The sequence below is a fragment of the Bos grunniens genome, chromosome 10 (genome assembly GCF_055505025.1).
Source record: "Bos grunniens cultivar Pamir isolate PY7600 chromosome 10, Bosgru_T2T1.0, whole genome shotgun sequence".
Classification (NCBI taxonomy): Eukaryota; Metazoa; Chordata; class Mammalia; order Artiodactyla; family Bovidae; genus Bos; species Bos grunniens.
In genome coordinates this window covers 22,543,512-22,557,458 of record NC_141174.1, presented here as the reverse complement: position 1 = coordinate 22,557,458, position 13,947 = coordinate 22,543,512, and the positions used below count along the sequence as shown (strand labels likewise).

General features: G+C 42.0%; 1 protein-coding gene across 7 annotated transcripts in view; it reads right to left on the bottom strand.

Moving 5' to 3' along the window:
• Positions 1–13,947, bottom strand: part of DCAF5 (DDB1 and CUL4 associated factor 5) — a 91,433-nt gene that overhangs the window by 2,568 nt on the left and 74,918 nt on the right. For 4 of the 7 annotated variants that reach the window (XM_086320059.1, XM_086320060.1, XM_086320061.1 and 1 more), the window contains exon 8: positions 4,978–5,105. The exons of the other annotated variants lie outside the window; for them this stretch is intronic. In XM_086320059.1, coding sequence (XP_086176185.1) covers positions 4,978–5,105 — 128 coding nt within the window. The remainder of the gene's footprint in view (positions 1–4,977; positions 5,106–13,947) is intronic. 7 annotated transcript variants of the gene reach the window in all.

Genomic DNA, 13,947 nt, shown 5'->3' with positions numbered 1-13,947 from the left:
TGAATTAAGTTATGCAAAAGTGGAGTTCAAGGTAATTAAGCTGTCACTGCAGATGAGAACGATTAGCTTCACCTGACTCTGCCAGACTGGTCCTGAGCAGCACAGAGAAGCTCGGTTAGATCAGCTGGTAGTTATGGCAACTCAGATGAAATTCCAGGTGATTTTCTTGCCTTAACAGGCTCCTGTCTATCTTTAGATGGCACCCAACCCAGAAAGTAGTGGCTTCTCATTCCCTATCCTCTATCAAGCCAATGGCTTTGCTTCCCCAAAGTTATCCAAGGACAAATTCGCCTTCCTGTGAGCATGCTCCTGAGGCCTGCTCCCTCTATGCTTTACTTTGATCTCCCAGGAGGCAGCATCTCTCAGGAGGATCCCCAGTTCAAGAGGGGCTGAAGAAACCTTCTAGACTAGGTCTCTTCACCAATTCCCAATTCAGATTCATTCCTCCTTCAACTTTGTCCCCTGCCCACAACTCCTCAGGTGTCCTCCCACTCCCAGCTTCACAATCTCACCCAGGGGAGGGTTAAGGCAGTGATTCTCAAACTTTGGTGTGAATGTGAATTACCTGAAGAATAATTAAAACACTGACTCCTGAGCCCCACCCTCAGAGATTCTGATTTAGTAAGTCATGGGGAGGTTACCAGGGCTCTGCACTTTTAATAAGCACTCGAGGAGTGTGAAAGTGGAGGCACCAACTTTTAAGAAACACTGGAATATATTAATAGTTAGCATAAAATAAGTTGCATAAAATAAAGGCTTTGTCTGAAGCAATTCTCAAATTCTTTGTGAGACTCAATGTTTGGGAAACATTTAGATCTGGTCTTTAGCAACAGGCCCAAGCTATAAATGACTATCTTTGCAAACAGATGTCTCTGGGAATAAAAGTTTGGTGGCTTAGGAAAAAAACTGAAAGGTTCAACAAGCAAAAGCCCTTAGGATGTTTCAGAGTCGTAGTCTATATGCTGGGCTAAATCTCACTCCCCCAGTTAAAAATGGAAAATGTTACTAACCATGTTATATAATATGTAGATAAATCCTTATGTACTTCCCAGAAACTCAGAATTTAACAGAAGAACAAAACGTTCATGGTGAGATGCTTGCTGGCCCAACTATCCAACGAGCCTGGGTTTAGTCTACTGCCCAGCCCCCTGCATCTTCACTTCAGGAATGAAAATCACAACACTGAAAGCTGGCATTTATATGCGCTCTGGAATGTATTAAGCTGAGGTAGACTTCATTCCTGAAGCCTGGAGTAATGGAACAAAATGCTGGATCAGAAGGCAAGAGGCTTGAGTGTGGGTTCCCACACAGCTCTCGTTTGCTCAGCTCCCCATCCAAACAGTGAAATTAGACGGGTCTCATGCAACCCGAAGATTCAGAGCAAAACAAAAGATCCATCCCAGATGGCCAGTCTCCAGTCCTCAAGGGACCTATAGCACAGAGCTGTGGGAGAGGCAGAACAGGTAGGGACCTGAGCCTCCTCACTCACATGGCCCAGAGCAAATGACTTCACCCTTGAAGGCTCTTTCCTCAGTTGTGGACATGAGAAGGATGAAATGATGCAACATATACCAAAGTACCAATAACTGTAGTGCTTCCTCCTTCATTTGGCAAACGAGTACCTCAACTAGAGGTTTGAGACTCATCCTCAAACAGACTTTTGAACACCAGAGGCACTGACCATCCCAATTATGTTAGTCCTCATCCTTAAAACATCAGTTTCAAACATTTGTGAAATTATCTTTTTAATACTGAAAGTCAACAACTCAGAAGTGAAGCAATGAAAGCACAGCTTCCTGTTGCATGTGAACTGTGGCTAGACATCCCTCCTCATGGGACAAGGTTCATGAGAAAAGGAGGAGGGATGTGCAGCTTTCTCTTGAAGCCCAGTGACAGTGACAAGTTTAGCTCAAGAGGCTGTTGAGCAAACAGATGCAGTTCAATTCTTATTCAAAAATCATCGAAATGGAACACAATTTCAGTAACAAGTGTTCTGACCCACACAGGTGACCGTGACATGCTTGATGTAGCATCTCTAAACCCTCTTCTCTCTCTGCACTATTATACTAAATTCAGACATCTGGCCACCTACCAAGAAAAATGACACAGACAGAGACTTAAGTTGTTATTCCAGGAGCGCTTCACACTCTCTAATCTGGATTCCAAGACTCCCTGGGCCCACCTGTGGCCTACACCTTCCCAGCCTTACATCCAAGCCCTCCCCTTTCTGTGCTCTTCACTTTGGCCAAATGATCATTTCTTAAACAGGCCCTACACTTTGCTGCTTGTGAGCATTTACTCATGAGCATACTACCTGGAGTGCAGTAGGTGATCAATAAATATTTATTGATTCAGTAAAATAAATATTCAATCTCTCTCTTTAAAATGGCCTTCCCATCTTATTCCTTTTCTTTTGCAGACTTTTTTCTTCAAAATCTGGTTCAAGTATTACTTGAGATAGTTCAAGTGTACTGAGATTACCCCAGACGGGGGGAAAAATCTCGGCCTCCCCACACAGCAATGTTTCTACCTCTTATGTACTTTGCACTTTTCATTACTTTTATTTGTCTTCTCTCCTACTGGGTCATCAATTCCTATGGGGACCTGCATTCCTCACAGGGCCTAGCGCAAATCACACACAGTAGGTATGGTTCACAAATACTGGGTGAATAGACAAATATTGGTCTTTGAGGAAAAAGAAAACGCCAGCAATTGTTCATCTTTCTCTCTCTTATGTTTAACTACAAGATAACCCTGTTTTTTTGCTAAGTGTGGGCATTCAAGAGGATATAAGATCTGTTGTGGGTGAGAAGAGGCTGGCCCTGACTCCTTTCCTCCAGGCTAGTAAGGCATCAGTAAAGGACAAGTCAGGGAGAAGAAGGTGGAGCAGAGACAGGTGGAGAGAGAGGCTGGCTGGATTAAAGTATGGTGGAATGATGCTCTTTGAGCCATTGACTCTCAGAAAAAACACAAGAAAGAAAGAGATTGTTTTTTTAAGTTTTTTTTTTTTTTTAAGTGGACTGTTTTTAAAGTCTTTATTGAATTTGTTACAGTACTGCTTCTGTTTTATATTTTAGTGTTTTGGCCATGAGGCAAGTGGGATCGTAGTTCCCCGACCAGGCATCAGACCGGCCCTCTCTGCATTGGAAGGTAAAATCTTAACCATTGGATTGCTAGATAAATACCTGAAAGTGACTTTTATTAAAATAGAAACTGTCAGGCACAGGTAACCTGTAAGGCACTCCTAGGTGTCATTCACTTGACAGATGGGAGACAGATTCAAAGAGCTGCCCAAGGGTACTAACTGTTACTGACTTAAGGTTTCCAGTGGCTAAACATGCCTCCTGGTGGGGCACGGTTCAGACCCCACTGGAACCTGGAAGCAATGAGTTCTACAGTTTAGTCTGAATATTTTCACAGAGAAAATATTTTCTCCTTTAAGAACTTGGCTAGTCTCCAACCTCTAACCTCTTGGTTAAGGATTCCAACTGACTAAACAACGATCGGAGAGACTTAGCACAGAAGCATCCTAGGGTGTCAGCCAAGCAGGAATCTCTCTTCTAAAGGAGATGCTCAAGCAGAGCTCCCTGATAAAGAGAATGATGTCAACAGGACTACGGAGGACATGCTACTCTGCCAACCTGTGAGTCACACGCTAAAGGAAAAGGGAAAGCAACGCAAGGGACAGGGCGGCTCAGTGATCACCCAAGTGAAGGACTGCTGAGAGGAACAGATACAGAGGGAGCGCCAGGCCACCTGCTGCCTTCCCACCAGCACGGGAAGGGCGGCCGGACACCGAGGAGAGCAAAGAATGGGGCCCGGTGCTGGCCTTACCACTGCTAGCTATATAATTAACCCCAAACAGTAAATTTATAATTTACATCTCATCCTCTGCGAAAAGAAAAAGTCTATAAAAACCGTCTAAGTCTAGGTCTAGCCCTGTTTATTTATGGGTAAGTAAATGTATGCAATCATGAAAGTCAGCCCTGATCAACAATAAAACCTAAATAAAGGGAGTTTGAATAATGACAAATAAAAATACCGACCCATACTCCAACATTACATTTCTGATAGTTTCCTCTGTCTCAGACTTAAGTTGGATAGTTTTTACAAAAAGAACAAAAGAAAATGAAAACTATCCATTTGTTACAAATCAATCTTCACATTTCCCCTGAAATCTCCCTCAAGTTTTCAATTGTTATTTTGGGGGAAAGTGAGGAATTTTATGTTTTGCTGGGGGGAAGAGGGAGGAGATATCACCTATCTTTACTTAAAAGTCAAGTCATCACAGGGTCCTCAGGAATTCATCATTTGTCTTGAGCCCTCATTTTCTCAGCTGTGGAGAAGGGTTACTAGCAGTCCACTGGAATGTGAGTGATGGGCAGTGGGCCATCCTTCCGTGGACACAGGCCAAACTGGGTCTCTCATTTACAAGCTCTAAAAATATCCCTTGGCAGGGTTACGTTCATTCAGTCAATGCGCAACTGATGCAAGTGTTCATCCTCAATCACAACCACATCAAGTGGTTTCTGATATGTCCTGAGACAAGTTAGCTATGGTTCTGGAAGTCACTTGTTGTATCTGTGCCATATGAGGACAGCAATTAATGCAAAGTGCACACCCAGTAACTGAGGGGATGGTAGCTTCTTTATCTCCAGATGGGGTTTGGAAAGCAGAATTCATCAGACTCCAGATCAAACGCCATTGGAAATGCAGCAGCATACAGGTAGTATCTGGTTTCAAAGCCTCGTGACTAATTTTTAAGAAAAGAGTCCCTCCTGAAAGGAGGGTTTAAAAACCGCTCTATTTATTATAACATAAATTTTTCCATATTTTGTAATATGCCAAAATAATTAAGAATTCTGATAGACCTTTAGTTATGTTTAGCTATGACGTGCTACATACATTGTTTTGTTTTTTTCCATTTATAAACTTGCAGTGATTTCTCTAAAAGGACAAAAGGGGAATGTGCCTCACCTTGATAATCTTTTCTACACCAGAAGAGCAGATCATGTAGGTGTGGGGGTTAAATCGGACCTGGTTAACAATAGACCGATGCCCTTTCAGCACCATGAAGGCTCCGTTGACCACCCTACCAATGCCACCTGGGAAGACAGAAGGAAACAAAAATCAAATGATGAAACAGATGGAAGTAAACAGGCTCCAGTAATAGCAAACAAACAGCTCTGAACCAGAGTCGAAATTTTTTACTAACTGATCACCAGCAGAATGCCTAATCTTACAGATAAAGTTGCTATGGAAAGAAGGAAGATGAAATATCTCTCAACATATGTGCTCTTACCCAGAGCCTTTATTTAGCCTTTAAGCATTGCCCACACCCACCCACTGCAATTCCATTGTCAATGAAGCCACAGCCACTTAAAACATTTCTCAAGTTTTTGATCCTTAGGATAGAATCCCAGTGTTACCTTAGAAAAGGCCAGTCATAAGCAAAATGAGACTGATCTGCTTGGGAACAGTTAGGCAGCTAAGCCAGGGACATGCAGAACCAGAAACATATAATTACTTAAGTGTACCCAAAACATCACTGATCTAGTTGCCCTCAATTTCTATGATGAAAGTAGCAAACAAAACATACAAAAACCTTTGGGAAAATAATGGAGAAAATTCTGTCTTCACTCTGATAGGGAGAACTAAGGATAAAGCAAGGAGATACGGGTCACTTTCACAGTAAGCAGACTCCAAGTATGGAAAATTACAGAGGGTGGGCCTTGAAGACATCATGTATGGAGGCTGCTGATAGAAACCAGTATCTTATGGACCATCCTGTAAGCCTTCTTTTTTGATGATGAGAAAAGTACCAGAGGCCTAGAACTTATAAAACAGATGAAAATGTCATCATTTATGAACTTGGGATAATCTTAAAGGTTCAACTTCATTGGTAAGGGCATCACACTCCCACAGGACACAGGCACCCAAGTCTTGAAAAAGCTCACTTTTAAGCAGCCATCAACAGCTCAGTACACACAGGCTGACATGTGCTCCTGGTCGACTGGCAAACTGTGATGCATACTGCCGCTGCTGCTGCTAAGTCGCTTCAGTCGTGTCCGACTCTGTGCGACCCCATAGACGGCAGCCCACCAGGCTCCCCCGTCCCTGGGATTCTCCAGGCAAGAACACTGGAGTGGGTTGCCATTGCCTTCTCCATTGTGTGAAAAGTGAAAAGTGAAAGTGAAGTCGCTCAGTCGTGTCCGACTCTTTGCGACCCCATGGACTGCAGCCTACCAGGCTCCTCCATCCATGGGATTTTCTAGGCAAGAGTACTGGAGTGGAGTGCCATTGCCTTCTCCGGTGATGCATACAGACACAGACAAATGAGTGCTCATTTATTTAAGCAGGGAGAGCCTTCCCAGACCTTGTCAGGAGTGCGGCATCGCTGGGGCACAAAGTGCCATTGGCACCACCTTGGCTCCATGTGCTCCACCCCAGGGCCAACTTCACTCAGTTCAAACATTCATGCCAAACATTTCTCATCTCACTATCTGCAAAGAAAATGGCTAGAACAATATCCCTCTTCCAGGGATAATCCAGTTCTGCAGAAGGTGTCTTCTGCTTTTGGCCTCCTGACACAATTCCTTTTTCACCTGTCCTGCCTCATGAGAGATATTCCTCTCTACTGACATGTACATAACGTATCTTTTTTTTTTTTTGGCAACAGCAAGAGGTTGGAGATTGCACTGATTTACTTCTGAGTGGTGTCAACTTGGCTAGCACCAGGTGCTTACTCTACTTGCCGAGTGACAAAAATGTTCTTTCCCTAAATTTTGCCCCATGTCTGACATTATTAACATCTGAATAACCCAGAATGGACACTACACTTATAGCTATTCGTATTTCAGCCCAACATCATCACATTTGCTAATAAATCATAAAAGAGAAGAAAGTAACTGGGACATAGGTGTGTTTTTATGGAGACAAAAGAGTCAGGAAAGGTTTAAGCACCCAGGTAGGCTGCCATGACGGGACCACTGAGGCATCCTGAGTGTACCAGGTTCCTAAGGTGGGGAGGGAGGAGGGGAAGGTAGCCTGAGCCTAGTCAAAACAAAAAGAAACTTGAGAGAACTAAGAGGGATCCATGGGAATCTAAAACAGTTGTCTCAACACACCCCCAAAGAGTTCCTTTGGGTCTGTTTCTTTTCTATAAACGGTTGATTCAATAAGCAGCAATCCGGCTCACGCATTTCTTCTCAATCCTACGTTTCAACAGCCCACTCCTATCCATACCTCCACTGGGGTGGTCACTAGCAAAGAAATTTAGGCTTGAACCTAGTACCAATATCATTGAATCCTTCTGCTTCTAAGAAAAAGAATTTAAGTGACTCAGAGAATTTCACTGACTTCTTCCAACTAGCTTGGCAGAGCCAGAATTTGAACCAGAGTCTGTTTGGTTTTAATGCCTAATATCCTTTCCATTGTATAAGTGGCCTTTAAGAGATGAAAAGGTTTGAATAGGGATAGAATCAGAAGGTCATAACCAATTTCTAAATCCTTCTGGCAGTCATCATATAAGTTGGTTTTCACTTTAAGTCCTAAATTTAGTAGCGGGTGGGGTGCTTCCCAGGCGGTGCTAGGCATAAACAATCCACCTGCCAATGCAGGAGACGCGACAGAGGCGGGTTCGATCCCTGGGTTGGGAAGTTCCCCTGGAGGAGAAAACAGCAACCCACTCATGTATTCTTGCCTGGAAAGTCCCATGGACCAGAGGAGCCTGATGGGCTACAGTCTATGGGGTTGCACAGAGCTGGACATGACTGAGTAACTGAGCACAGGCAGAAGCGGGTAAGGAGAAGATTCTATCCAATGGTATCCTGAGTGCAAGGTCTATAGTATCAGCACAGGACATTTCATTCCATTGCCAACACCAAACAGTCTATGAAGGAGAACTGGATCTCCTGCACACCTAGAACCTGGAGTGCAACACCTGAACTAAAGCAGGTAACCACTGTTGAACAGACAATGTTTCAGGAGAGGGCAATTCTAGAATAAGTACCACTAAAGGAGGACTTTGGTGAGATAGAAGGTCGAATGTCTTAAAGAAACAGCTACCATAGAACCAAGGTTTATTAACTAAACCAATCTTTCTGTCGAAGATGACTTACAATACAATTACACTAACTTTCAGATCTAAAGAATAATTGAAGGGTATCAGTGCTTGAAAAATTCAGACCACGGAAAATCTGTTTCTACTGCTCTTTCACACGCTGTGACCTCATTTGGTTTCTCTTCTTGGCAGTAATTTTAATACAAGATAGTGTCTCATTCCTACCCAAGAAACCTGAAAAAGAGGAGGACGTCAATAAAGCCAAGAGACTAAAAGTGGAACAGGTACAGAAAGAATTACTGCTGCCATCTGTATAAAGTAATCCAGGCTATTCACAGAATCACAGCAATGAATAGGCTTCAGAGAGGTTCTCTATAGTCCCTTTCCAGTTTTCAGGTTTCAAGTGATTGAAAACAGCTGCTACTGTACAATTTACATAGAATGAGTTTAGAGAAGAAATTTTTATCAGTTCTGGAGATGTGTATAAATCAGATAGATTCCTTGAGTCTCAAATGACTAATGTCAAGACGCCAATACCAGTAAGAACTTGGGTTCTCCTCTCCTCCATTATCCAAGCAGAGCCTGCCCATCAACAGCAAAATCAAGCTTAAAAAACTTAGGCAGGGAATATTTTTGATAAAAACTACATAACCTACATAATCTCCCTTTAGGGTCATCACTCATCTGTGGGTAAGAGGCCTGGTAAGGATCAACTCCACCCCATGGTTACTATGTTATTACTAATAATGGTACCAATAAATATAACAGTACATACTCAAGAATAAGATCCCTGGTCATTCTTGAGTTGTCATTTGTTTATAAAGTTCTGTACAAACCAATGGTCATTTCTCTAAACCATCTGCTCTGGCTGGCTCAGCCAAACGTGCCGGTACCATTTTGTAGGTTTCTTTTTAAGCTGAGGTCAAAGTTTCCATATATCCATCTTTCCTTTGTTTCAGAAGGGATACTAGGGAGGTGGGAAATGTTATATCTTATCTGTTCTACTTCTCTATTCTACTGCAAGACCTCAGAAAAGAAAATGAGTGAGAGGGCCATCTCATAAGACCCCAGCATTAGTGATTCACTCACTATCCTGAGATTCTAGGCAACACAAGGCACTCAGAAAAAACACCTTGTTCAGAACCCTGATAAAGACCTTTCTAAAATGCCATGGCCAAATGTTCGCACAGAGAAGAGAAACGACTAAGCCAACATGTGTTCACTGCTCTCTTTTCTTAACTATGCTCTTTTCATAAGATTCAGCCAGAGATTTGTCCCCTCAAGCCTCTCAAGAGGGTCAGGACACCACTCCCACTTCTTGCCAACTTCAATTACTTCTGTTTCTTGTCAATTTCATTCATTTTCAACAAAGTCCTCCAAGAATGAGGATGTTTTCAACCCAAAAGCTAAAAGCACCCTGGTCAGGATTTCTAGATGCTTTGGTTCAAACAGAAACTTATCCACTGTGCTAGGGTGTGATCCTCAGCAGCACTTGGGACTGACTACAGAACAGGACACTGAAGTATTTTGTTCTGAAATAAACTCCGAATCAAACTGGGTAAAATGGCAGTATTAGTTTTCTTGTTACAGCCTTTGGATTTTCCACTCCTTCCTAAGAGTCCATTAATTAATGGGCAGGACAAACACCTTTGTGAGAATGGGAAGGAGAAACAATGGACAACACAGAGATTAAGGAGGGGGAGCCTCACAGCAAGAGTGAGGAACCAGAACAGGGACTAGATGACTGGAAGGGTCTGTTGGAAGATAAGAAATTAGGACAGCAGGAGATAGATTTGTGTTTCAAAAAAATAGAGCACTGGGTCCTCATGAAGAGGGTAAACATCCTTGATCTTCCAGGATTTCTATGTTGACATGTCCAAGGATAATAAGAGCTGGGCGTATAAGGACTTAACAAATGATGGTCAGTGCTTCCCAGGTGGCTCAGTAGTTAATAGAATCTGCCTGCCAATGCAGGAGACACAGGAGATGAAGGTTCAATCCCTGGGTTGGGAAGATTCCCTGGAATAGGAAATAGCAAGCTATTCCAGTATTTTTACCTGGAAAATTCCATGGACAGAGAAGCCTGGCAGGCTACAGTCCACGGGGATCACAAAGAGTTGGAGAGGACTCAGCACTCACGCATGTACTGTTAAGAGTGGTATTTTTAAAAACTTAATACTCAAGTTAAAAAAACACAGATTATGGTACAGGAAATGCTTTCAGCACTTCATGGGAGGACTTCATCTGGTAGCTCTAGATTAGGGCAGGACACGGACGGCTGCAGAACACACGGATGGGGCGAGGTGGCCAACGAGGACGTAAATGGCACCACGTTACAGAGAAAGAAGCTGGAAAATCCGGTAACAAAGGTTATCTCAGTGATGCAACTGACTTCAAAACTCTGCAATTACCTAGTCCTCCCCTAAGCAATAAGACTTGGCTCGGTGTTTTTCACCAAAGAATCCAATGGTTAATTCAGTTTTCATCCTACTCATCTCATCTGACTTACTGGCAAGATTCAGCAGAGCTGCCTCCTCATGTGATGTTTTTTCCACTGTATTCCTAGGCTTATCCTCTTATGGTTTTCCTGCTACTTCACTGGTCACTCCTTTTTTTTTCTTTTAAATTTTTTACTGAAGGATAATTGCTTTACAGAATTTTGTTGTTTTCTGTCAAACCTCAACATGATGTTCACTCCTTTTTGATTTCCTTTTTGGCTCTTCTCCCTGGCTTCTTGACATCAGACTGCCTTAGGGTTCAGTCTTTGGTCCCCTTCTCTTTACCTAGTTATACTCACTTCACCCACTGCTGACCTCATATAGTCTGTGGCTTCAGATACTACCAATGTCGTACCAAAACTTCAGACAGCACCTACGTGCTGATACCAAAACTCAAAATGTTACCTCTAGTCCAGGTCTTCCTTGAACTCCATACCTCTATATCCAAACTGTTTACTCAGCATCTCTAGAGACATCTCAAACTCTACCTGCTCACCTTTTCTCCCAATCTAATGTATCAGAAATTCTGATGGCTTTACTTTCAAAACCTAACTAGACTCCAACCCCTATTACCTTGGTTCAAACCACCATCACTTACTCACCTGTATTATGAGAGAATCCTGTTGGTTCTCCTCATTTTTATCGCTGGCAGTCCCATTCCCATCATTTACCCTCAAAACTCAGTAACCAGAGTGATGCTGTTAAAACATGTCAGATGAAGTCACTCTTCTGCTCGAAATTCTCCAATGGCTCCCATTTCACTTATAGGAAGAGCCTACATGACTGGACACCCCTATATCCCACTTACCTCTATGACTGAGCTCTATTCTTCTCCCCTCTCTCATTCCGCTTCAGCACATTGATTTCCGTGCCATTTCTCAAACATAACAGACACACTCTCACTTCAAAACCTTCATGCTGGTTCTACCTCAAATTCTCTTACCCTGGATTTCTGCAATGCTCCCGCACCATCATGAGGTTTTATTCAGATGTGACCTTTTCAATGAGGACTATATTGAATATCCTATTTAAAATGACATTTCCCTGATTCCCTTCCCCACACTACTTCCTATCTCCCTCATTCTGTTCTAATTTTTCCTTTTCCAAAGCACCTTTTACACACACTATGTAATTTATTGTATCTATGGTTCATTGTCTGTTTCCCCAACTAGAATGTAAGCTCCATTCTAGCAGGGCTGTTTTGTTCTTCTGCTGTACCCTAAGTTTCTAAAACAGTGTCTACGTAGCACATGGTAAGTTTTCAACAAGTATCTGATGAATGAATGAAAAGGCATGTATATTAGACTTTGGAATATAAGAATGCAGGAAAAGAACCTAATCTCCACTGGTGGGCTTCAACATCCAACATGTGGATTATCCAAGTGTCTCTCTCCATCTTCCTGATGTCAATTTTGGATGTTTCTTTTATAGCATTTCTGACTACAGTAGGAGTAGAGAAATAAAGAAGCTAAGATTCTACCTATACTTCATGATCCTTTGAAACACTAATTCCATAAAAACTTGACTGATTCCCCAAATCTGTTCAAGCTCTCCTTAATTATCTTTTTTATAGGCCTTGGAACCCATTTTAAAATTTAGCATGCGCGCGCGCGCACACACACACACACACACACACACACACACATATACCCTTTTCTCATCTCTCTTGGAGTAGAAGTTCTTGGAGGGCAAGAAAGTGTTTATCTTTCAATCACCCATTGGATTTGTATAACATTTTATCTAAGGGTACTCAATAAGTGAACAAATTAAAGTAAATCTCATTATTTTCTCTGGAACAAGGCTTGAAGGAGAAGGCTAAAGCTATTATCTACTAAAATGAGGTCTGGTAAGTCCTGTTCAAGCAGTTAATCTATTTCATTCCTGACTCTACCAGCAGAAATTAAGAAGGGCTGTGAGGGGCAAGAGACCACTACTTTTTCTCACTATATCTAAAAAAGAGTTGTCCAAACAATCTCTTAGTAATTCCAAAAGGTCTGCATGAACATTCCCAGGGCTCCAAGTTTCCAAACATAAAGAGAAATACAATCAGGGTAGTGACAATACAGAGAGAGCAGTGGCTGCTTCCTGGGGATCATGTAACCACTTAAGAGCTAAGAAAAGCCAGATGGGGATAGTCAGTGCTGTCAGTAAAGCTCAAAAAGGCCCACAGACAGCAACACTTAATTGTACAAAAAAGTCAATTACACTAAATTCTTCTTTCATCATCTGTATTTCACATGTGTTTGCAACCAACTACTTGTGAACAATTAAGAACAGTTGTTCCTCCAATTACTTGGGAAAAAGCAGATGCCCAGGTCTGACTCCCTGAGAGTAAATGCATCTCTGAGAGTAATGAGAGGAGAGACAGAGTATGCACACACAGGCAGGCTCATGGAGATGCACCCACAGCTGTTTCCAGCCTCCCTCCTCAGCCTGCTGGCAGTGGGGGTGGCTGCAGTGAAGAGCTGTATGCTTCCCCCTCCATTCAAGGAAAAATCTGTCATAGGACTTTCCCCTTTTAAACTATCAATGAGTCAAGAGCAGCCTTTGTGCAAGAAAAATGTAACTGACCATTCAGGAGGGTACCAGATAAGGCCCAAATCTTGGTCTCTAAGGAGTTTTTCAGAGGAAAGTTAAAAAGGAGAAAGCTTTTAAAATGAGAAATAGGCAAAACCAATACAATATTGTAAAGTAAAAAAAATAACAATAAAAAAATTAAAAAAATAAATAAATAAAATGAGAAATAGCAGCACTTATTATAAATAGCAACTCAGTAGCTACTGAGTACACTTAAAATATCCCTAAGAAACTAGGTATTATTATTACTGTTGTTATTGTTTACATTGTTAATATTCTTATCTTACAGAGAAGAAAGTTTTGGCAAGATTAAACAATTTTTCCAAAGCCTCTGACTAGAAGATGAATGTATCAGAAATTTTAAGCCCAGGCCTACCAACTCTATTACACTGTGCTTCTTTCCATAAATAGTGCGGTCTTAGTGTAGAGGCATATCTGAGGGGAAGCAACTCCATCAGTGAAAACCCTAAAGCCCTTTCCAACAAGAATTAGGAAAAAGGGAAGGAGAAGGTCATATGAATATTTCCCAGAGACACCCACCTCTACCACATGTTATCAAATCCTCCATTACTTCTATTACCTAAGTTACTAGGGAGCAAATACTTTGGAAACTATGGATCTATGAGCACTGATCTTATCCATAGCAGTAACAATGTCTTCCATTTGAACACATCTAGTTTTCAGAAAGCCTTCAAGACTGTTAAACCATTCCATGATATGAGGTGGTAGGGTGAGGGGTGGGGGTAGCAATTTTACAGAAGAAATTGAGACCCACAATTGCTGTTACATAACCTGCCTAGAATCACTCAA